The sequence below is a fragment of the Ictidomys tridecemlineatus genome, chromosome 13, assembly GCF_052094955.1.
Source record: "Ictidomys tridecemlineatus isolate mIctTri1 chromosome 13, mIctTri1.hap1, whole genome shotgun sequence".
Classification (NCBI taxonomy): Eukaryota; Metazoa; Chordata; class Mammalia; order Rodentia; family Sciuridae; genus Ictidomys; species Ictidomys tridecemlineatus.
The window spans coordinates 38,481,552-38,507,740 of NC_135489.1; the positions used below are offsets into that span (position 1 = coordinate 38,481,552).

The 26,189-nt window shown below is 37.1% G+C and overlaps 1 protein-coding gene across 1 annotated transcript in view; it reads right to left on the bottom strand.

Moving 5' to 3' along the window:
• The window catches only part of Mep1b (meprin A subunit beta), a 33,298-nt gene extending 17,622 nt beyond the window's left edge, over nucleotides 1-15,676 (bottom strand). Inside the window, exons 1-8 of the mRNA XM_005337471.3 lie at nucleotides 15,527-15,676; nucleotides 13,719-13,737; nucleotides 12,965-13,009; nucleotides 12,683-12,726; nucleotides 9,771-9,789; nucleotides 9,013-9,057; nucleotides 8,722-8,765; nucleotides 6,509-6,587 (exon numbers count right to left, since the gene is read on the bottom strand). Of these exons, the coding sequence (XP_005337528.2) occupies nucleotides 6,509-6,587; nucleotides 8,722-8,765; nucleotides 9,013-9,057; nucleotides 9,771-9,789; nucleotides 12,683-12,726; nucleotides 12,965-13,009; nucleotides 13,719-13,737; nucleotides 15,527-15,589 (358 nt within the window). The 5' untranslated portion in view covers nucleotides 15,590-15,676. The remainder of the gene's footprint in view (nucleotides 1-6,508; nucleotides 6,588-8,721; nucleotides 8,766-9,012; nucleotides 9,058-9,770; nucleotides 9,790-12,682; nucleotides 12,727-12,964; nucleotides 13,010-13,718; nucleotides 13,738-15,526) is intronic.
• Nucleotides 15,677-26,189: the final 10,513 nt, after the last annotated feature.

Sequence of the window (26,189 nt, forward strand, 5' to 3'; positions counted from 1 at the left end):
AGAGAAGATAATGCTAAGTGAAGTTAGCCAATCCCCAAACACCAAATGCCAGATGTTTTCTTTGATATAAGGAGGCTGATTCATAGTGTAATAGGGAGAGGGAGCATGGGAGGAATAGATGAACTCTAGATAGGGCAGAGGGGTTGGAGGGGAAGGGAGGGGGCATGGAGTAATTAATAATGGTGGAATGTGATGATCATTACTATCCAAAGTACATGTATGAAGACACAAATCAGTGTGAATATACTTTATATACAACCAGAGATATGAAAAATGGTACTCTATACGTGTAATATGAATTGTAATGCATTCTGCTGTCATATATAACAAAGTAGAATAAAAAATAAATTTGGGGCTGGGGATGTAGCTCAAGCTGTAACGCACTTGCCTGGCATGCATGGAGCGCTGGGTTGATCCTCAGCACCACATAAAAATAAAATAAAGATGTTGTGTCCACCAAAAACTAAAAATAAATATTAAAAAATTCTCTCTTTCTCTCTCTCTCTCTCTCTCAAAAAAAAAAAAAAAAAAAAGCAACAGTTAAGCCAGGCGCTGTGGCGCATGCTTGTAATCCCAGCTGCTCGAAAGGCTGAGGCAGGAGGATTTTGAGTTCAAAGCCAGCCTCAGCAAAAGCAAGACGCTAAGCAACTCAGCAAGACCTTGTCTATAAATAAAATATAAAATAGGGCTGAGGATGTGGCTCAGTGACCAAGTGCCCCTGAATTCAATTCCCACTACCCGCCTCCTCCACAAAAAAATGAACAGTCAATGTTACTTGCTTTATCTAAGGAACTACCATTTATATTTAAAGGCCCCAGCAGAGTTTTTAATCCAAGGACCTTGAGAAGGGAAGGTCCATAAAATAGCAATGCAAAGTAAATGTATCTTTTCCTCTATCTGTACCTGCAAACTATATTCCCTAAGGAGAGCTTTCGAGAGGTTTGCAACCAAGTTCATGACCAAAATGGAGTTAAGAACTATTAGGAGATTAAAAATGGTGCTCATGGGTTAGAGAGATATGAAGCTCAAAGAAGGCAGACACATTAAAGCAACAAAATATAGAGGGAAAAAAAACTTTGAGGGTGACCTAAAAAGAGGGTCTGACACAAATGGAGTCAGGCACTGCTTATGTGAAGAATGGTGGCCTGCCTGGAAGTAGTAGTGGAGAACAGGAAATGCTAGGACCCCAGGGCCAGACATAACAAGTTCTCATGCGTCTTCACCTAACTTCTGACCTATAACCTTTGCTAATGTAATTACTCTTAAGAGCTTTGCTGTTATCAGTTTAGTGAAGAAATAAAATCAACTTTGCAATGTTACTGTGAGCATAAGAAGAGATAGAAAGATGAAGTTCCAAATAAAGGAAGTTCCTTCCTACATAATTTTTGTATACCCTGTCAAGGAGGATGACCTGCAACATCTCTGTCCAAGCTGAATTAAATACAAGTATAAGATTGTCATTGGTAAGGCCTCAAAATCCATAAATCATAACAGGCCCTCAGAGTTGAACCATTTACAATACCACATAAGTAATGCACGTTTACTGTGAAAACATTGGAAAAGGCATTAAAAACAAAAAGAAGGGAATTTAAAATCCTATCACTGAGAAATAATCACCCTTACCATACTTTTTGCTTATGGTACATACAGAGCACACATGTATTTTCATAAAAAAATGAAAATTACAGTCTATAGAATATTATATGAACTATTGTTTACTAAATAATATACCACTAAATCTTTATCATTATCTTAATGACTGCATTAATAGCTTCAAAAGGTATAGTAATTTCTTGTCAAATGTTTAAATCATTTCAAAATATTCTGTACTATAGCTGGGTAGGGTGGCATACTCCTGTAATACCAGCAGCTCAGGAGGCTGAGGCAGGAGGATCAAGAGTTCAAAGCCATATTCTCTAAGGAGAGCAATTTAGTGAGGTCCTAAGCAACTCAGCAAGACCCTGTCTCTAAATAATACACATACACATACATACACACATACACACACACACACACACACATATATATATATATATATATATATATATATATATATATATATATATATATATATACAGAGAGAGAGAGAGAGAGAGAGAGAGAGAGAAGGGCTGGGGATATGTCTCAGTGGTTAAGCACCCCTGGGTTCAATTCCCGGTACCAAAAACTAACTAAATAAATAAATAAAATGTTCTGAACTAAAAATATCACATTTGTATCACTATTTCAAATCAAACTTTTTCTTAAAATAAGCCTTGATTAAACTAACCACAACATCACCATTTTAGTATAGAAAGTAAGCAGGACTTGCTAATCTAAGCCTTTCATCAAAATTGATGAGAATTTCCACCCATGTTGGACTGTTTTGAAAATGCAATATTTGAGAACACATGAGAGTAGTATTAGCAGGAAAGACCTCTACCACGATAAGATGTTCATTTGCCATATGCCTGTCCTACCACAAGCCTTTATTGATTGCATCATGGATGCAGAAAAGCTCCACCAGGATCATGTCATAAAAGTCCCTTGGCTCCCAAAAAAGGAGGGAAAGGAAAGATACTGGGAAAAGAGGTTGGCTAAATTATGTTTGGGGCATGTATGAATATGGCATAATGTATCACACTATTATATTTAATCATAATGTACCAATTTAAAACTACAACAACCACCTTGGCTCCCAAGGAAAAGGGTAAGTCCCTGAAAATCCTAGGGTTTCAGACAGCAATTATGCAGGATTATCATCCCCTCTCTGGTCTCTTCAGGTTCAGACCCCCTTCCACTTCATTTTCACACCCACTTAATTCACATCTAGCCTCCACCCCATAAGATTTTTCCCCAAAACTGAGCACTCAGGCAAGGAATTGTAACTTACTCACTAGAAGCTAGAAATGGATGCTCCAAGTGCTACCCCTTTCAGAGGGGCCACATCTACCAGGCAGACCACAGCTGAAGTTTCATCTACAGCCCTACGATACAATTTCTTAGGTAGGCCTACGAGAGCCTGAGAAAGAGGACTTTCCAGAAGTCATTTCCGGAACACCTTTCACGGTGTTCATTTTGGCTTCATGTGAGAGTGGCCTTTCTCAGTAATTTCCTTGGTCTGAGTTACTTGAAAATGGTACACATTTCTGAAATGTGAGGAAAAAACCTCTTATTCTGAACGCAGAAAATAAATTTGATTCTACCATATTACATAGAGATAAAGTACTTTTTAAATAAGAATCAAAATCACATAATTGAAAATAAAAATTGAAGTTTCATTCTATTAAAAAGATTATGTAACATGAAAAAAATTCAATAACACAAAATGAAAAAAGCATAACAAAAACCTTAAAACATTATGATTAGAACTATGGAAAATGTGCACATTTTGGATCTAGGCTGAATTTTCAACCTATTACATCCAATTCAGATAATATGTTTATTTATTTATTTTTAAAATATTTAACTGCCTATAGTATGCCCTCAGATTCATAAGATGAAAAATAGCTCCTACCTGCAAGACATTTTTCATGTTGTTTATAATGTTACTTAAAAATAGGTATTTAGGCATGACTGGAATACATGCAAAAATAGACTAAGTGATACAATCAGATTAAAGTGCATTTGTCTTTCATTAATCTGAATATATTATGAAAATATTTTTAATATATATATTTTTAATTTTCGGTGGACACAATATCTTTGTTTGTATGTGGTGCTGAGGATTGAACCTGGGCCACACGCATGCCAGGCGAGCGCGCTACCACGTGAGCCACATCCCCAGCCCCTTAGGAAAGTATTTTTAAAGATATATATATATATATATATATATATAATATAAAAGTTTTTCAAATTTTTTTTAAAAGACCAAACCAAAAAAAAAATCCTTTAAGTGTTTCAGGTTTTCCCAAACTCCAAAAGTCAACGAACATCTTTCTTTCCTCATATTCCATGAGCCTTAATAGCTTCTAACAATGTTAATTATTCCTGCCTTGGCTTTCTCTAGCCCACTGAGTTTTTTATACACATTTAAGGCCAGTTCTCCTTTCTCAATAACTTTGATCAAATCTTCCTCCTGTATCAATTCCAAAGTTGTTTTCGCAGGTTGAGTTCCATCTTTGGCACTCCTTTCACTCAACACAATCTTTCTGGATCACTCAGTATAATCCAGTTATCTGTGAAGTGTCAGTTATTGACAAGACACTGTGAGAGACACTCATTCACACCCATATCAACTATCTCTTACATCCTAATAATTCCCAAAATTTTCTTTAATGATCAGACCACACATCAACACTTTATTTGATATCACTACCACAAGTTAGAGATGCAATTTAAATTCTGTATGCCGACAAATAACTTCCAGAAAACTAACCTACCCTCTTTAAGATAAATTCTCTAGTCTTGGAATGAAGGGAAGGGAGGGGGAATGGGAGTGGGAAAGGCAGTAGAATGAACTGGATGTGACTTTCCTATGTTCGTCTATGAATACATGACCAGTGTAACTCCACATCATGTACAGCCACAAGAATGGGATTCTAATTAGAATCAGTTATATTCCCTGTATAGATAATATGTCAAAATATACTCTACTGTCATGTATATCTAAAAATAATAAGTAAATAGATATTTTTAAAAGAATTTTTTAAAAGATATATTCCCCATTCTTATTAAAGGCACTACCCAGTTGACTAAGATCCAATCTTTACTAACCATCTTCTTGACTCTCGTAGTCAATCACCAAAGCTGAAGTAGCCTTCTAAGTCTCTTCTAGATTTATCCACTCTTTTCTATCTCCTGGAGATAGTCTTGGTTCAGAATCTCTTCATTTCTTCCCTGAATTTCTTTGATAGTCTTCTAAACGATCTCCTACTGTCTTTTTGCCCCACTAATAACATCTTTATACTGTAACCAGAGTAATTATTATAAAATGAAATGATGACTCTCTTACCTTCACAATAAAAAAAAATTTTTTTTTGCTCTACCTTACTATCAATATACACACCAAGGCGTCTTATACCCAGATTCAAGTTCTTCCTAATCTGTGTCACAACTATTTGCTGTCATTAGTTTTACAATCCCAATTTGAATTCCAAGTAGGAGTTTTCTCCCATCTCCATCAATTTCTTCCAGAATTTTTGGAATTAATACAGAAGAAAGATCTAATCCCTTTGCACATACTGGGCCACCTGCCTAAAGTACCCTTCTCTTGCTATCAGAGGCCCTACTAGCCCAGTTGGGGTCAATTGGAAAGGGACTCCTCATCTGGACAGATGCGGTGCTGAAAGTGATGGATGGCCAGTTGGGTGAACAACCTGTTCATTCAAAGAAACAAACGTCTCCTGGTGAATAGAACACAAACCTGGCACCATCCCACCTCTCCCTCTTCCAAGCACAAATGTATGAGGTACAATCTGCAGGACCTTCACCACAGCCCTGCTACATACTGTCATCTTCTCCTGACTGCATATGCCTTTATGTCTAGGTTGAGTGAAATTTCCTCCAATGTGCCCTCAGAGCTCTTTGAACATATCACTAACCATAATGCTTTTTCTATTTTAATTAAATTTTGATTTATCTGAATCTCAACTGAAATGCGTAACCTTTAAGGAAACATCATTTTTTTTTCCCCCAACGTTTTCTCAAAGAGCAATATCTAAACTGATCCTGGTCAATAACATCACAGTCACCAGTCCAGAGGTAAAATGAGGACAATGTGTGGGTTTGTTGTTTTTTTTTTATCACAACTGGATACAAAAAGCTGTCCGTAGCTGATCACAGCGTGTGCACACCTGTAATCCCAGCAGCTCAGGAAGATGAGGCAAGAGTACCGCAAGTTCAAAGCCGGCCTCAGCAACTTGGTGAGGCCCTAAGCAACTTAGCAAGACCTTGTCTCTAAATAAAATATAAAAAGGGTTGGAGATGTGGCTCAGGGGTTAAGCAGCCCTGGATTGTTCCATCCCAGGTACCCTAAATAAATAAATACATAACAGCTGTCCTTAGTTTTGCATTAGGTTTTTCTGACTTTTTAGTGACCTAACACTGAACTAATAATGTTATTTGTTTTATGGAAACACAATGATAAAAGATAGTGTGTTCTTGTTAATCCCTGTCTTGGCAAAATAAAATGTTGGTAAAACAATGTCGTCATTAAAGTTTTAGTTGGTTGGTTATTTATGCTTTTTACTCATATTTAAAACTTGAACATATGAGAAACTAATGCCTTAAAATACAAAGTATGTTCCTAAATTTTATACCCCTAGTATCCAATAACATTTAAGCTCTGCATAAATGTTGGTTGAATTGATCCCAATATTAATCAAAACACATCAAATTTCAGGCTGAATCACTTAGGGTTTTTTCAGTGTTCATTTGCTTCCTTTTTAAAGTAAATGTACACAGCTCACAGACAAACAAACAAAGACACAAAACCTTGCATGCCACACGAGCCTACCCTTATATATGTTGTCATCGTGTTCTGTGAGGAACATGGATTAGCTATGGACACTCTGAGGTGCATACTAACCCAAGCTATCCTCTAGAACATATGGAACGACGTGAGGCCATCTGTATTTATCTCCAATAATAGAATTTCTGTCTTGTGCCTGTCAAAATAGATGTGAAAGGGTTAGTTAAGTGAATTAGGGGGAAAATGATAAATAGTTAATCTAGAAATAAATGAAGTTTAAAGCTCTCCCAGCTAGCCCAAAAAAATTGTGTATGTACTCCTACTTTTATTATAATATAATGAAGTTTGTAGAAAAAAGTGACTAATTCCTATCATTTTGTTCATAAAGTTGACAGAGAAATATCACTGCCCAGCATGGTGGTGCATGCCTGTAATCACATCGACTGGGGAGGCTGAGGTAGAAGGATCATAAGTTTGAGGCCAGCCTTAGCAACTTAGTGAGACACTAACACAAAATAAATCAATCAATAAAAAGGGCTAGGGATGTAGGTCAGTGGTAAAGTGCTCCTGGATTAAGTCCCCAGGTCCCAGTGAAAGAAAGAAGGAAGGAAGGAAGGAAGGAAGGAAGGAAGGAAGGAAGGAAGGAAGGAGGGAAGGAGGGAGGGAGGGAGGGAGGGAGGGAGGGAGGGAGGAAGGAAGGAGAAAAGAAAGTTTTAAAAAAGAAATATATAAGAATGAAGTGAGAACAAAACCTCAAAAACCTGAATTTCACAACATCAGAAAAAGTCACATGTGAGCTGAGCCAGTCTTCAAAATTTTGTAATGATTTTAAATTTTATAATAGGAAACAAAAATATTTTATTCATGTATCCATCCAGCCAATACATCAAATATTATTCTAGAGAAAAGGAATCCCTTTGTAAGAAGTACACCAAGGTCTCCAACTTCATGGAGCTTACACCCAGAGGGGAAGGCAGTATGCGAGAGCTGAGCAGGTGACACAGATGTGTAACCCCAGCTGCAGGTGAGCAGTGTTTCTGGGGTGCAGGAGGTGATGGAGTAGGTCTGAAGGAAGAGCAGAATTTTCCTGAAAAAATCTACTGGATAATTTCTAGGTCAAAGGGTACAAGTATTCTAAATCATGATGGCTCTTGTCAAGTTGTCTGTCTTTTTGTTAGGGTTGTACATTCTCCTATATAAAAACATTTGATAAAACCAGTCATAAATAAGCATCTCTTTTTCTATCATCACCAAATGGATAGTAAGGTAAAAAAAAAAAAATCTCTATGAATCTGGTGGACAATAAATTATATCATTTTTAAAAATTTTCTTTTTTTTAAATTGTTGATGGACCTAATTTTATTTATTTATATGTGATGCTGAGAATCAAACCTATTGCCTCACATATGCCAGGCAAGCGCTCTAGAACTGAGCTACAACCTCAGCCTGATAAATTGTATCTTGTCTTTAAAAAATAGTGCTTGTAGTTCATACAGATATAGGTAGTATGGATTCAAAACTGGAAATATTTTTTTTAAAAAAGAGTCGGAGACAGGAGGTATTAAAATTCTCTGAGCAGACACATACACACATTTCAAAATAAAATGTTTATGCATTAAAAAAAAGTACTATTGGGCAGGGGTTGTAGCTCAGCTGTACAGGGCTTGAATAGCACATGCAAAGCCCTAGGTTCAGTCCTCATTACAACTTAAAAATAAATAAATAATAAAGATTTTTTTAAAACTACTATTAAAATAAGATGTTTATATCTTCATGAAAAAAATAGTGCTTGTAATAGGGAACTTTGAAGTCCCCATAAATCTGGATAAAATCTACACATGCGTCATGATGGCTAGATAAGAATCAGCAGTGCTCTGTGTGAACAGGTTTGGGACAACTTTTACTCAGGAACATTATTTTTAGCTGAAAGATCATCAAATCTATTTCTTATAGCAAAAAGCCCAACTCATTGAAGAGGTTTACAAATATACTTAATTTGTTTCAACTAGATTGAATCAATGGAGTAATATATGAAAATGAAAATCTCCCACATTGCTCCAAAAATGAAAAGCAGTCAGACCAAAAAGATCAAGATATCCATGGTGGAGTGATGGTGGTTTTAACCACACAGAAATCTGAGGAATGGAAGATGAAGACACTGTTATAAGAGTCCCTTCAAGGACAATGCATTCATTAAGTAAATGTGTCTCCAAGGTTCTGTGCCCTTAGGCAGGAATGAGCAAAACCCTTGCTGCCCTTCATCCTCAGACACTGTGTATAGAGCTTTCTGCAAGCAGTAGAAGAGTCTTCCTTGTTCTTTGGCAACTCACCCCATCAAGTTTGATGTCTCCCTCAAAAAGATCCAGATGCAAATCTAAGAGAAGAATGAAGAAGAAAAACTCATGTTAGTAAATTGGGTTCAAACTCTCTACATAATAGTTGATGTCAGGGCTGGGGTTGTGGCTCAGTGCTAGAGTGCTTGCCTAGTGTGTGCAAGGTGCTGGGTTTGATCCTCAGCACCACATAAAAATAAATAAATGAAATAAAGGTATTGTGTCCAACTACAACTAAAAAAATAAAATAAAAGATGTGGTTAAAAAAAAAAACAGAGATGTACAAACCTTCATTGATATTGAAAATGTCCCGCTCAGTTCCACCATCTATATCTTTGACCAAAACAACAAAGAAAAAGTAAGTTGAACATTATGTTTAGGGTAGGAGAAAATATTTATCAATTATATAATCAAAAGTAAACAAGTTTATTTTGCCTCAGATAAGTGACTACTAGATTCATATTCAACGTCAATTGATTATTCCAGTTGATTGATTCAGTGTCTTAATCAATCAGTTAATTGATTATGGCCTCCCATCAGCCAGACAGGGAACTAAAGAAAGGGCTTTTGATATTTACTCTGTCCTGTCCAAATCCTTTGAAAGTCAAATGACTCAGGAATAAGAAATTGGTCATTCCATATATTATTAACCTTCAAAGTCCAGATTGAATGACTAGATGAAATAGGAAACAAATGTTTAAAATACAGCCTGTATTATCAGGTTCATCTGATTTAACTCAAAATAACAAAAACAAAGGCAAGCATTTATGGAGTGGCTGTCTGTCACTGTATTTGGCCTTCCCTGCCTGGGCCACCATCTCTTTCTCTGCTGAGCATATGGACCCTGGAAGGAGGACAATATAATATTCCCTTGCTAATTCAAGAGGCCAGTGTTCAATCAAAGTTCACTGCAATTACACATCAGTGCTACATAAGCGATTATGCATTAGGCTTAGGAGTAAACACATCCTAGGTTATTCAGTCATTTCACTATCCACATTACCTTCTTTTACTGTAATCTAGAGGAAAACTCAAAGTAGACTCACCAAAGTTTTCTTGAACTGGCTGGGAAACAAAGATAAATATATAAAAAAAGATATTATTGGGATGCCACGATATATATGGTCTTCCTGCTTCCAATTTATAACCATTCATTGTTGTTCTTTCTTCATTATCATTATGTATTCATTTCTGGCATGTAACTGAGATAGTTAAGTTGGAAATCTAAGATGTTTTTGTTTTGTTTTGTTTTGTTTTGTTTTTGCAAAACTTCTAGCTTCCAATAGAAACTGAAACTGCTTGTTAAAAGAATTTGAAGGTAAAAGAAACAAGGAAATCAACTTCAAAAGCTGAAAAAAAAGAAAGCAGAGCATACATCTCTGGCCCTCAAATCACTGTTTACCTTAAACATGATCTTCTAAAGGATTCATGCAGCAATACTTGAAAAACCTAAAAATGCATTCCCAATATTGAAATATTGTCATTTATGACAAGGCTTTTAAAAGAAATTTTCCTCAAGACTTCATGTCTCTCCTAAGATTCTGCCTTCAACGACAATACCAAATACCTGAGGAAAAAATAAATGGGCATACTTTTTGATATGAAAACTCTTTTTTCCCCCCTGAAAATGGGAAATAACCACTAGAACTCAGACTACATGCCCAGTGGGAAAAAAAACTGAGTCAACCTAGAAAATTTTCAGCCAGTGGAATCTAGTATAAAAAGCTGAAGAAACTGGAACACGGTAGATGTGGATTGTCTCACTGGCTTTATCAACTAACAGTAATTTAGTTTGCCTTCCTGGTACTATACTGTCTGTAAAATATGGTTGATACCTGCTTTGCATGAATATTGCAAGAGTTATGTGAAACATGCATTGTAAAATGTAATAAATTGTCACCCAAGTGTAAGGACAATTATATTCAGACACAGCCTTTATGTCTAAACAGAATCATACGAATGCTAACATGTTGGAGAATGACCTGATTAGGTTACCATCATTTTTTACATCAGCAAGTTCCTTGAGTGTCTCATAATATGACCACACGCAGCCATACACCCAGAAGAATGCCGGTGAGCCTACAGAATAAAGTTAAAGCACTTGTTCCTAATTACAGCTTTAACCTGTATTCAATGTATCTCTTATTTGCAGTTCTAGTTCTTACTCATTGACTGCCAGCTCAACATAATAACTGTTATTTTAAATCACAGCCACAGGTTTTCCCCCACCCACTTGAAAGTTCATTTAAACCTTGGGCTGGCCTGTGTTTCTATAGGAAAATTAGTCTAAATTGATAAAGATGCAGGAGAGAAATGCCATGCTATAAAACTTTATAAGTGTTCACAGGCCAGGCATGGTGGCACACTCCCGTAATCCCAGTAGCTTGGGAGGCTGAGTTGGGAGGATCATAAGTTTGAGGCCAGCTTTATAGCAACTTACTGAGACCCTGATCCAAAATTTAAAAAAATTAAAATGGCTGGATTTAGCTCAGCGATAAAGTGCTCCTGGGTTAAATCCCCAGGTGCCAGTTCCAAAAAAAAAAAAAGAAAGAAAGAAAGAAATACTAATATAAACAAATGATTGTTGGAAACTGAACTCTAAATACTGGTAAATTTTTAGAGATTAAAAATATGTAAGAAGGAAGTGATAGTAAAACCTCAAAAATCTAAATTTCACATCACAAAAAGTCACGTGTGAGCTGGGCCAAAGTTCCAAAAAATTTGTAAAGGTTTTAAAATTTATAATAGAAACAAAAAAAAATCATTCATGAATCCATCCATTCAACACATCAAATATTATTTAAAAGGAGGAATCCCTTGGTAAGAAGTGTTCCAAGGTCTCAACCTTCATGGAGCTTACACCTAGAGGAGAAGACAGTATGTGAGAGCTGGGTATGGTGGCACACACATGTAACCTCAGATGCAGGTGAGAGCAGTCTTTCTGGGGTGCAGGAGGTGATGGAGTGGGTGTAAAGGAAGAGCGAAATTTTCCTGAAAATGTCTAGTGGATAATTTCCAGGTCAAAGGGTACAAGTATTCTAAATCATGATGACTCTTGTCAAGTTGTCTCTTTTTATTTTAGGGTTGTGCATTCTCCTATATGAAAACATTTGATAAAACCAGTTATAAACAAGCAAGTATTTTTCTATCATCACCAAGTGGATAGTAGTTCCAAAATCACTTCAATCTGGTGGACATAAATTATATCTTGTCTTTAAAAAATAGTCCTTGAAATCCGTACAGATATAATTAGCATGGATTCAAAACTGGAAATCATAAAAAAAAAAAGAATGGGGAAAAGGAGGTATTAAATTCTCTGAGCAAAAAACTTGCACACATTTCAAAATAAAATTTTTTACATTAAAAAACAGTACTATCAAAATAAAATGTTAGTATCCTCATGAAAAAGTATAGTGCTTATAATAGGGAACTTTGAAGTCCCTATAAACCTAGATAAAATCTACACATGCGTCATGATGGCTAGCTAAGAATCAGCAGTGCTCTGTGTGAACAGGTTTGGGACAACTTTTACTTGGGAACATTATTTTTAGCTGAAAGGTCATCAAATCTATTTCTTATGGCAAAAAAACCAACTCATTGAAGAGGTTCACAAATATACTTAATTTGTTTCAACTAGATCCAATCAATGGAGTTCTACATCAAAATGAAAATCTCCCACATTGCTCCAAAAATGAAAAGCAGTCAGACCAAAAAGATCAAGATATCCATGGTGGAGTGATGGTGGTTTTAACCACACAGAAATCTGAGGAATGGAAGATGAAGACACTGTTATAAGAGTCCCTTCAAGGACAATGCATTCATTAAGTAAATGTGTCTCCAAGGTTCTGTGCCCTTAGGCAGGAATGAGCAAAACCCTTGCTGCCCTTCATCCTCAGGCATTGTATATATAGCTTTCTGCAAGCAATAGAAGAGTCTTCCTTGTTCTTTGGCAACTCACCCCATCAAGTTTGATGTCTCCCTCAAAAAGATCCAGATGCAAATCTAAGAGAAGAGTGAAGAAAAAAAATTCATGTTAATAAATTGGGTTCAAACTCTCTACATAATAGATGATGTTAGGGCTGGGGTTGTGGCTCAGTGCTAGAGTGCTTGCCTAGTGTGTGCAAGGTTCTGGGTTTGATCCTCAGCACCACATAAAAATAAATAAATGAAATAAAGGTATTGTGTCCAACTACAACTAAAAAAATAAAAGATATGGTTAAAAAAATAGAGATGTACAAACCTTCATTGATATTGAAAATGTCCTGCTCAGTTCCACCATCTATATCTTTGACCAAAACAACAAAGAAAAAGTAAGTTGAACATTGTGTTTAGGGTAGGAGAAAATATTTATCAATTATATAATCAAAAGTAAACAAGTTTATTTTGCCTCAGATAAGTGACTACTAGATTCTGATTCAACGTCAATTGATTATTCCAGTTGATTGATTCAGTGTCTTAATCAATCAGTTAATTGATTATGGCCTCCCATCAGCCAGACAGAGAACTAAAGAAAGGGCTTTTGATATTTACTCTGTCCTGTCCAAATCCTTTGAAAGTCAAATGACTCAGGAATAAGAAATTGGTCATTCCATATATTATTAACCTTCAAAGACCAGATTGAATGACTAGATGAGATAGGAAACAAATGTTTAAAATACAGCCTGTATTATCAGGTTCATCTGATTTAACTCAAAATAACAAAAACAACGGTAAGCATTTATGGAGTGGCTGTCTGTCACTGTATTTGGCCTTCCCTGGGCCACCATCTCTTTCTCTGCTGAGCATATGGACCCTGGAAGGAGGACAATATAATATTCCCTTGCTAATTCAAGAGGCCAGTGTTCAATCAAAGTTCACTGCAATTACACATCAGTGCTACATAAGCGATTATGCATTAGGCTTAGGAGTAAACACATCCTAGGTTATTCAGTCATTTCACTATCCACATTACCTTCTTTTACTGTAATCTAGAGGAAAACTCAAAATAGACTCACCAAAGTTTTCTTGAACTGGCTGGGAAACAAACATAAATATATTAAAAACGATATTATTAAATATATTATGCCACGATATATATGGTCTTCCTGCTTCCAATTTATAACCATTCACTGTTGTTCTTTCTTCATTATCATTATGTATTCGTTTCTGGCATGTAACTGAGATAGCTAAGTTGGAAATGTAAGATGATTTTTTTTTTTTTTTTTTGCAAATAGACTTCTTGCTTCCAATAGAAACTGAAACTGCTTGTTAAATGAATTTGAAGGTAAAAGAAACAAAGAACCAACTTCAAAAGCTGAAAAGAAAGCAGAACATACAACTCTGGCCCTCAAATCACTGTTTACCTTAAACATGATCTTCTAAAGGATTCATGCAGCAATACTTGAAAAGCCTAAAAATGCATTCCCAATATTGAAATATTGTCATTTATGACAAGGCTTTTAAAGGAAATTTTTCTCAAGACTTCATGTCTTTCCTAAGTTTCTGCCTTCAATGACAATACCAAATACCTAAGGAAAAAATAAATGGGCATATTTGTGTGATATGAAAAGCCTTTTTTTCCCCCTGAAAATAGGTTTTCCACAAATGACCACTAGAACTCAGACTACATGCCCAGTGGAAAAAAACTGAGTCAACCTAGAAAATTTTCAGCCAGTGGGATCTAGTATAAAAGATGAAGAAACTGGAACTCGGTAGATGTGGATTGTCTTACTGGCTTTATCAACTAACAGTAATTTAGTTTGCCTTCCTGGTACTATACTGTCTGTAAAATATGGTCAATACCTGCTTTGCATGAGTATTGCAAGAGTTATGTGAAACATGCATTGTAAAATGTAATAAATTGTCACCCAAGTGTAAGGACAATTATATTCAGACACAGCCTTTATGTCTAAACAGAATCATACGAATGCTAACATGTTGGAGAATGACCTGATTAGGTTACCATCATTTTTTACATCAGCAAGTTCCTTGAGTGTCTCCTACTATGACCACACGCAGCCATACACCCTGAAGAATGCAGGTGAGCCTACAGAATAAAGTTAAAGTACTTGTTCCTAATTACAGCTTTAACCTGTATTCAATGTATCTCTTATTTGCAGTTCTAGTTCTTACTCATTGACTGCCAGCTCAACATAATAACTGTTATTTTAAATCACAGCCACAGGTTTTCCCCCACCCACTTGAAAGTTCATTTAAACCTTGGGCTGGCCTGTGTTTCTATAGGAAAATTAGTCTAAATTGATAAAGATGCAGGAGAGAAATGCCATGCTATAAAACTTTATAAGTGTTCACAAGCCAGGCATGGTGGCACACTCCCGTAAACCCAGGAGCTTAGGAGGCTGAGGCAGGAGGATCACAAGTTCAGAGTCAGTCTCAGCATCTTAGTGAGACCCTGTCTCAAAAATAAAAATTAAAACAGAAAGTTTTGACTATGCCTATGACATTTTTCATACTTCATTCCTGTGTCAAGTTACTCTAGCATCAATCCATATTTCTTCAACAGTAAAAATAGAATGATTTTCAAAATTCATATTTTCCATCTTATCAAAAGAAAACTTATTATATGACATTGAAACTGAAAACAATAATAACTTTATGTCAATGTTTCTGATTCTCTGCCTGATAAAACTGCTTCCCTAAATCCTTCCAGCCCCTGCCTACAAATAAAAATAAAAATGAAAAAATTCAATTGATATTAACATTTGAAACATATAATAAACATAAAAAGAACAATTTTTCCTTAATGATTGATGTCAAATGCTCCCCAATTTTTCTAATTGTTTTCTATACATTATTTTCTTACCCAGCCAGAAACCATGAGAAGGTTGCCCAGGAACAGAAACCAAGACAGAGACCATGAATCCATGTTGTAGCTTCCAGTTGAAAGTTGCAAACTATGACGTTCAGAGTAGAGTTGACTTTTTCAAAAGCAAACATCATAACTTATAGCCTTTGATCTCAATGATCCATCTTGCAGGTCAGTTTGCTGCGGTAGTAACCTCTAATCAAGGAGATAAAGTCCAGTATCTCCAGCACACCTCTGTGGAGGCTCCCCCCACCCCCACCAACATTTAATAGCTAAGTGCCTGGATAAGGCCTATTAATAAAACACATTCTCTAACATATATGTTCTGATTCCTAAGACTACTACTTGAACACAAGAAAATATCAAATTTTCAATTTTGCTTTTTCAAATAATAAACATAACATATATGAACCTTCTTTCTGTCTGTGTAGCCCTGTGATACTTTAACGTACACAGTTATGTCTGATACTCTTTATCATTCTTTTGTTTCTTAAAGGATGTAACTCAATGGCAGAGCACTTTGCCTGGAAAGTGTAAAACCCTAGATTAGGTCCCCAGCATCAGAAAAAAAAAATTGTGGATTGCCTATAATTTATTTATTTATTTATTTTTATTATTAGTTGTTCAAAACATTACAAAGCTCTTGACATATCGTATTTCATACATTTGATTCAAGCAGATTATGAACTCCCATTTTCACCCCGTATACATATTGCAGATTCACATCGGTTACGCCTATAATTTATTGAGTTATTAAAACTATTAATGTGTCTAGAAAATAGACATAGTTGATATTCATATATAAAGTAGAAAATAGTGACATATCTCACTCCTGGACATTCTTATCAAGTAAATATACACGAGAATTAGGGTTAAAAGGGTAGGAATGGTCACTGATTTTCTAATAAAATGGTGTTTCCAATCCACTTCATTTTTTTTTCTTCTTTTCTTGGAATAACTGCTCTTTAGAAACAACAAAATTCTGATTCAATCTCCTCGGTTTCACTTACTGACAGAATCATAATTTTGAAATACTAAATTTTTTCAGTTTTTCATTCCCCTCTCTTGCTTGGTCTTTGCCCTATTTTGGGCTACTAGAAAGGACCTGGAAAAACATGTAGTATGGGCAAAGGATTTGAGAAGATGCTTCTTTTGTTTTTCTTTTCATTATTTTATTTGTTCTTTTTAGATATACATGACAATAGGATATATTTTGACATATTATACATACGTGGAGTATAACCTATTCTACTTAGGATCCCATTCCGTGGTTGTGCATGATGTGGATTTACAATGGTCGTGTATTCATACAGGAACATGGAAAGTTAGGGCTGATTCATTCTACTGTCTTTCCTATTTCCATCTCCTCTCCCTTCCCTTCATTTCCCTTTGTCTAATCCAACAAACTTCAATCTTCCCCCACTTTATTGTGTGTTAGAATTCACATATCAGAGAGAACATTCAGTCTTTGGTTTGGGGGGATTGGCTTATTTTACTTAGCATGATTGATTCCAGTTCCATCCATTTACAAACAAATGCCATAAAATTTCATGGAAGATGCTTCTTGTATACAAGCAAACTATTCCCACCCTGAGAGGGTAGGTGGAGGGTTAAAAAGGAAAGTTTAAGATAGTAGGTATTGGTCAATCCCTCCAGCCAGGCGAGGTGGTGCACGCCTGTAATCCCAGCAGATCGGGAAGCTGAGGCAGGATGATCACAAGTTCAAAACCAACCTCAGCAATTAAGTGAGGCTCTAAGCAATTTAGCAAGACCCTGTCTCTAAGGAAAATATTTTTTAAAATGGCTAAGAATGTGGCTCAATGGTAAGTGTCACTGGGTTCAATCTCCACTACCAAAAAAAAAAAAAATCTAGATCTATCCCTCACTATTGAGTCTCTGAGACTTCCCCAGTAGTTGGTATAATCCAAAAGCAAATAGGTCTATTATCTGGGTAGAGTCCCAGGGAAACAATATAACAGAAGAAAGGGTGTCTTACAAAAAGGAAGAGAGGTCCTGTGATGGCAAGACTGGCACCGTAGTACAGGGAAGGTCACCAGCCCTGAAGGACTATGTGGATGGGAATAAGGCTGTCCTTTCGGCAGATTACACAGGATGATAACCAAGGGCCAGACAGAGGGACTATTCCAAAGGATGTCTATGTGAATTGATTTCACCCGGAATCAGATGAGGCTCTCCCAAAGCCTTGGGTCAATTAAGTTTAGGCACAATCCAAAGGCTAAAAAATTTTATGTGAATGGCTACAATTAAATCTCTATCACCTACATGGATGGTAGGTACCTCAACTGATAATTACTGCTACAGAAAAAAAATATTTATGCATATCTGTTTTGGTGAACCGAAGTTTGGAACTGAAAGACGTGACTGCACTGTGTGTATTGGGACAGGCAGCTCTTATCACCTGAAGTTAGGAAAAGCGGAAGCAGGATGAGCAGCACCAACAGTTTCTAGGATCTCAAAAGCTATTTTAAGCCCTGATGATAGCATATGAGCAGCGCCTCATGCAGAGTCTCATGGGAAGTCACTGAGGCATTGCTAAAGCCAACTCCAAAAAATGTATTTTGCCTATAATAAATGCGGTGATGTCTTTTACATTTCCTTCTTTTCTGGGTTGTCAATGCAACTCTACTGCAGAAGATACTCTTGACAGTTCTAGCAAACCTTCATCTTCCATCACTTGTATTCTGCCCTTTGGAGGCTTCTACAAGCTTCACAATGACCTTTGGAGTCTAATCCCAGGAAACGGTCTCTGACTCTGTGAGTCCACTTGTGGTCTTTATTTCTCCCAGGCAATAACATCAACAGGAAACCCAGGGCTTGAGACATTAGGACTTATACGTTGCACAGAAATCCACTGGAATCACCAGGAAAGCATGTTTCTTTTAGAAAACTGATTCTCAAAATCCCCAAAGAATATGAGTATACTCTAGACCTGAGGGTAATTAATGATGACTATAGAAAAATTTCTATCAAGAAATAGCATAGCAAGTACAATGAAAGATCCCAAAGACTTGATCTTTTTCTTCTCTCAAAGCCCATATTATTGGATGGGGGGCTCTACTGGGGATTGAACCCAGAGCCTTAAGTAACTGACTAGAATACTTAAGGTTATAGTTGAGAAATACGAGTTGGCATTTTCTGATTTTCTTTTTCATTTTCTTTTCTTCTCTTTGGGGGGACAGGATTGAACCCAGAAGTGCTTTACCACTAAGCCACATCCCTAGCCCTTTTTATTTTCTATTTTGAGACAGGGTCTTCAAGTTGGTGAAGCTGGCCTCAAATTTGATCCTCTTCAGCCTCCCAACTTTCTGGCATTACAGGCAAGTGCCACCATGCCTGGCTACAAAGCCTGTTTTCTTTACTTGATTCGCTCCCTCCCTAAAAAAAAAAAAAAAAAAAAGTGTAAGTTAGGTCAAGAGTTTCTCAATACTAGCTCTTCATGGAATCTGATAAATGCTTCTACAAAATATTGAGAAGGTACGTACATTTGAATTTAAATGAAACTAAATAGATCTAGAAAAAAGGTAAAGGATAAATGTGGAGTGATTGTAGAAATCCCTGGGAACATAAATTACTAACCAACTAAAGAACAAAAGAGCTCAAAGACACCTGCCCAAGACCCCTGCATTGTTTGGTGCTGCACATACTAAACATTTTTTCACAAGATATTGTGAATTCCTCCCCTCAAATTAAATTGCTTACCCCATGTTTCAAAATTGTTGTTATTTATTAATCAGGGTTTTCCATATCAACATAACCATAGGATGTGTATATAGATATTTATTTTAAGGAACTGACTGATGTGACTGTAAAGGCTGGCAAGACCACACTGTGCAAAGGGTGGCCAGCAGACTGGAGACCCAGGTAGGAAATGAAGTTGCCGATAGAGGATCAAGATTGTTGGCTGGCAGAGAATCTTCCTCCCCCTCTGTCTTTTTTTTCTCTTGAGGCCCACCCACATTTTAGAAGATAACCTGCTTTACTCAAATGAATTGAATATTAATCTTATCTATAATAAAACACCTTCACAATAATATTTAAATTGATGTTTGACCAAATATCTGGATACTATTGGCTGGCTACAGCCTAGCCAAGTTGACATAAGATTAACCATCACAGTTCCTTCCTTAACTTGATCACTAGTTCATAGGGTACCTATCCGTCAGACTGTAGGTCATATTTTTATCTCTTAAAACTATTGACTTCACTGCCAATCACAACCCAGGCTGAAGGCAAAGACACTATCCACTGTTGTCATGATAATTGAGACCAACCACACAGTCCCATCTTCAATGACCAGAAGTAACACTTCACATTTTAAGGAATCAATTTGAGCCAGGCACAGTGGAGCATGCCTGTAATCCCAGTGGCTCAGGAGGCTTGAGACAGGAGGATCATGAGTTCAAAGCCCAGTCTCAGCAAAAAAACAAGGCACTAAGCAATTCAGTAAGACCCAGTCTCTAAATAAAATAGAAAAAAATTAGGGCTGAGGAGGTGGCTTAGTGGTCAAGTGCCCCCGAGTTAAATCCCTGGTACCTGCAACACCCCCCCCAAAAAAAAAAAAAAAAGGAAAAGGAAATTTGAGGCAGTGAGAAAAAGTTCTATCCCTACTTAGGAAGATCCTACCTACTCCAACCACCTGGACCCCATTTCAAAGTCTTTTGCTGGGAACCAACACACAAAGGAACAGTGGGGAGAAACCCCTGCAATGGGACTAGGTAAACAGCTTCCTCCTCCGACAATAAGAACAGCAGGTGACTTATAAAATTTGACAAGCCTAATCTAGTTCAGCCAGCTTCATGCTGTTACGAATTTAGCCCAAGCTGAAATGGTCTAATAGTGGGCATTAGCTGACTTTGTGATGGAAAGAGTGACATTAGGAGGCCACTCCTAATTTAACAGTGAGACTGTGAAAGGGATTCTACTCAATTCTACTACCTCAAACTCGGTTCCAATTAACTGCAAACACCCACAAGGAGAGGTGAATCATTTCCATTTTGATTGCCCTTATGTATGGCATCTATTACCAGATTTATTTATTTGTTTGTTTGTTTATTTGCTTCTCCCAAGTAACTAGGAACCAAAGCCATTGAGTTGGCATTTGTTAATGTTTGGTATTTGTTAATGTTTGTTGAGAAAAATGAGAATAAGCTATTTGAAGATCAATGTCCTTCTATGAATTGTCTTCATAGCCTCCCTCATCTCTGCTAGGCACATAAGTCCAACAGCCAATAAAATCACATATTATTGTCCTATATACTTTTGTCCTGTACAAACTAGTACTTCCCACTGGGAAATAATGCAAGGCTTTGTCATGATATATTATTATGGACTTCCTTTATACACATTTGCTGAGAGCTGTATATGAATTATGGGTTTATTTGAGCCAACATAAAACAAGGAAGCTGCTTTTCTGGGAACTCGGGGGTGAAATTCCCTGGTTGGAGAAAACCGGGATTGTGCTGGCGCCATGCCTTAGCTCACAGGTTTAGGCTCAAACACAGCCACCTGGAGATAGGCGTAACCTGCCAAGCACCAAACAACCTGTTTACTGCAAGATCCCTGCCACACTAAAACCTCATCCCTGCCTTTGGTGTACTTCCCCTTAAATGACTTTTTCATTTCAGTGGTTTAGTTCCAGTTCCTATCAGGGCTGGAAGGCCCATCGAGCACCTCACTTTTAAATCTATTCTCTGACTTTGTCTTTATTTCTTACTGATTATTTCAGACTTTTCCCCCCCAAATGGCTCACACCTCCTGGCAGGAATCTACTCTCCTGGGGTGCTGGCTACTCTGGCACACATTCCTGCTTGATAATTTTGTTGGGCTGAATCACTCTTATGTGCAAAGTCAAAAAAAAAAAAAAAAAAAAAAACAGTGCTTCCTGAGAGTGGAAGTTCAGTGCAACCATAGCATAGTTTTAAAAGCCACTCATGGGACCTCCAGTTTCCACTCCAGCATGTAAGAAGTTGCCACTCCTCCTAACAAATGAAAAGTTGAACAAACGGCAAAGTTGCCAACTTCTATTAGATCTCTTAAAAGAGGCGAGATTATAGGGCAAACTGCTGCCCCTCAAATTGGAGGGACCACAGGTGAACAGAGTTACAACAGAGCAAAGACCACTGCAAGGAATCAGTAGTGGGGGCGGGAAGTTTGAAATGTTGTCAATAAATTGCTGGAGGGTCAGCGTGGACAAGTCTGAGCGATCAAAAACTCCAGGGGAGGACCAGGGAGTAGAGCTCTCAGAGGTAGAGCACTTGCCTAGTATAGGAGAGCTCCTGGGTTCCGGTGCCCCCCTGAAAAATCTGCTAGGGAATCCAGTCCCAAAGTAGTGGTGAGAGGCATGAGGAGTTTTACCTCCATGAACTCTTCTAGGTTCTCACAGTGAATATTGGAGAAAAGTCCCCTCATGATTACTGCAGGGGAGGAGAAAAGAAACCATTTTGAAAACCCCCAAAGCACTATGTTCTTCTTAACAAGGTCAGCCCTCAGAAGAAAGTGCTTCACCAGAACCTAATCTGCTGGAGAAACTTCCCTAACTCACCTGAGAGAAGGAAAACACCCAACTCTAGCTGCCTCTAGCCTTCCACGTGAGGGAGAGAAAATATCCAACTCCACTTCATTCTGGCCCTCCTGTCCCAGCTAAGTGATTGGAGGTGAGAAGTCTGAAAGCACATGTGAAGTTCAAGTCTAGAGATACAGGATTGCCAAAATGCTGAAACCTGATATCAGGACTGCAGCGGGCTTCCCTTCCCCAACACTTTACCACCAGTACACATGTTCTACCCAGTCCACGGTGTTCAGCTATCCAGAAAAAAAAAAAAAAAAAAAAGACAAGTATACTCAAATGCCAAAAACAGTTGAAGAGCTAGAGCTAGCACCAGAATCAGGATCCAATGTGGAAGGAGTGTTGGGATTATTAGACCAGGGGTTTAAAACAACTATATTTAATATGTTAAGGGCTCTAATGGATAAAGTAGTCAGCATGCAAGAACAGGTGGGTACTGTAAGCAGAGAGATGGAAATTCTAAGAAAATCAAAAGTCAATGCTAGTGATTAAAAAAAAAAAACAGTGACAGAAATAAAGAATGCCTTTGATGAGGGCTGGGGTGGTAGTTCAGTGGTAGAGCACTCATTTAGCATGTGTGAGGCATGTGTTCAATCCAATCCTCAGCACCACATAAAAATAAATAAAAGTATTATGCCCATCTATAACTAAAAAAGAAAGAATGCCTTTGATGGCCTTGTTAGTAAGCTGGACACTCCTGAAGAAAGAATCTTTGAGCTTAAGAAGATCTCAATGGAAATCTCCAAAACTAAAAAGCAAAAAAAAATTTAAAAATAAAAAAAAAAAAAATTTAAAAAATCTGGAAAAGAGAAAAAAGACTGGGACAGAATATTCAATAATGGTAGAACAATTCCAAAAGGTGTTATTTCCACATAATGAGAATTCTAAAAGAAGAAAAAAAGAGAAACAGAAGAAAATTTGAATGATGACTCAATTTCCCCAAAATTAATGTTGGACGCCAAACCAGAGATCCAGAAAGCTCACTGAATACCAAGTAGGATACATTCCAAAAATCTATATCCAGGTACATCATTTTCAAACTACAGAAAATAAAAGATGAAGAAAAAAAATCCTGAAAGATGCCAGAGGGGAAAACACCTACCCCTAGAGAAACAAAGACAGGAATTGCATCAGAATTCTCCTCAGAAATCATGCAAGCAAGAAGGCAGTAGAGAAACGTTTAAAGTGTTTAGAGATAAAAACTACCAACCAAGAATTTTATATCCTACATTATCTTTCAAAAAATGAAGGAGAAGCAAAGATTTTCTTGGACAAATCAAAATCGATGGACAATTGCTGTCAGTAGGCCTACCTTGCAAGAAATATTATAAGAAGTCCTTTAGGGAAAAAGAAAATGATTTAAGTCAGAAACTTGGGATCGACATAATGAAAGGCATAGCACCAAAAAAGGAATATTTTAATTGAATTAATAGACAACAGTTTGTTCAAAATAATAATAGCAATTATTATTTGTTATGTACATATTTATGTATATTTTGCATATAAGCTTAATGAGGACGACACCAATGACATAAAGATAGGAGGGAGGAATTGGGATTCTTTTGTTTGGGCTGAAGGTTTTGCTTAGTGGTAGAGTGCTTGCCTCGCATGTGGTAGGCCCCAGATTCAGGTTCAATCCCCAGCACTGTCAAAAACAAAAGTGGGATTATTTTATTACAAGGAACTCATGCTATCCAAGAAGCAGTATTATTTAAAAGTGGACTTAGATTACTTTTAAACATATATTACAAACTCCAGAGCAACCACTTAAAAGAAGCAAAAGGCAGCATAACTGATATAACTGATAACTGATATACTGTCAAGCAGCACTGGTCAGGGGGTTGGGGGTAAGGCTTCTAATGTAGGGTGCCTCTGGAGCTAAACGGGGGCTATTTGGAGAGCACAATTCAGTCATGGCTCTGACTTTGAACAGAAGATTAAAAATCAACTGTGAGCCAGGTCCAGTAGCACACTCCTGTAATCCCAGCAGCTCAGGAGGATAAGGCAGGAAGACTGTGAATTCAAAGCCAGCCTCAGCAACAGGGAGACGCTAAGCAACTCCGACCTCTAAATAAAATACAAAAGAGGGTTAGGGATGTGGCTCATTGTTTGAGTGTCCTGAGTTCAATCCCTGTACCCCCTCTCCCTGACAAAAATAAATAAATAAATCATCTGTGAACATCTCAAGTGAAAAGGGCACTTACTTTCCATAGTAGAATGGAGGACAGTGGTCCTGGGGCTGAAAGATCTATAGACTCAGCTTCAGAATCAATCTCCAGAGTCATTTTGTGTTTGTAATCCTCTCTCCATAATGATTCATGATGGTAGAGGCATCCCTCAGCCTCCATAGATCATAACTTGGGGTCCACAAGCTATGGATAAAAGTCACAGATTCTGTGAACAGGATAAAAATAATATTACATCTTACTTTTACTAGCCTGTCATTAAAATGTAAACTTCTTCTTCATTGTGAAAATAGACAACAAGCCACAGTAGTGGTGTAAGTACCTATGACTTTGTCCTCCATACAAATAACAAATATGGGGGGGAAATATTGGGGAGACATATTGGCCAAATGATATTGTTATATGGTGAGCATGTACAACTATGTAACAACAAATCCCATCGATATGTACAACAATACTGCACCGATTAAAAAATGTGAGAGAAAAAAAGAAATAACAAATATTTTCATAGCAGGTCCCATAGGTGCTGATATCTCAAAGTATTACTTATACTCTTTGCTACTTTGAAATTATGGTAGTTATTAGGCCTACAGCAAGAGCTTGTCATTTAATCCATTAATAAAGAAATACATTTAATCCATTAATAAAGAAAATTACTACATCAAAACTCTGTCCTTTTTGCCAACAGTATTTCAATTTAATTGGTTTCCTCTATTTTATTTTGCACATTTAAAACATTATTCTGGGAAGAAATCAGAATAATGAGCTTCATTAGACTAACAAAGAAGTCTATGGCTCAGAACTGTTGGGGTGAGAACAGCCTCTTTGCATTGTGCTCTTCTTCTCTAGTTGGACATTGCAGTGAATTCTCATGAAGGGATAGGCTGTGTTTTCATGACAGTTCCAGGAAGCAGCCCAAACCATCAAGTTAGAGGACTGTAAGCAAGCTGTTTTATCCATTAAGCACCATAGAAACAGGGCCCAAGGCCAATGAGCATGAACAATTGCTGTCTACAAAAATGCTTGAGACAGACCTAGGGGGAAAAAATCATTTGCTTTAAACTAAAAATAAAGCTACAGATGTGAAATCAATAAATGTCTAATTAAACATTCTACCAAATATCATATGTCAAATCCATCTGTCATTAAATTTAATATTCTTAAATATTTTTTTCATTTGAAATAAAAATTATAGATCAGATTTTTCTCACTCTGCAAGAAATCTCCAGTAAACATAATCATGAAGAAAGGCAATAAAATGTTAAAATGACTCATAGCCAAATATTTTTAAAAGCAGAATTATAAAAATATGCCCAATTTTTTATGGGGGGACCATATGTATGTAATGTGGAATGTCTCTGCATTTTGGTATTTTTGAAAGGGTATGATGGGGTGGGGCGCCTAAGTCTTCAAAGGTCTCATAACCACTCTGACCAAAGTTGGAACTCACTCTCTGGCCTCCTACAAGCAGCACAGCCTTGGAGTTTATTTAGGCCTTGGGACGATTTCCCATATTGATGTCCCTCTCTTTTCTCTCATGGCCTTCCCAATCCTTCTGCCATCTTTTCTCAGCCTCCTCTTTCAGATTCATTCCCTTTTCCATGGCATTTCATCCTAGAAAGGAAAAGGTGTCCAGTTTGACCATTCTTTCAGGGTGTTTGATATTGGCCATTTCAACTTCCTCCCTGGAAGGTTGGCTGGGATTTCTCAGCCCAGATCTCTGAACCTCTAACAGAGGATACCTGATCCACTGCAAGTTGGGATTCTTTTCTGTCCTCTCTCTTGGCTTTCTTTTTTCCTGGTTTCCTGAAAAACCTCCAGACAAACCTACCTTGGTCACCTTGAGTAGGGACAAGTTATACCCAAGAAAGAAATTGCCACCCCTTTC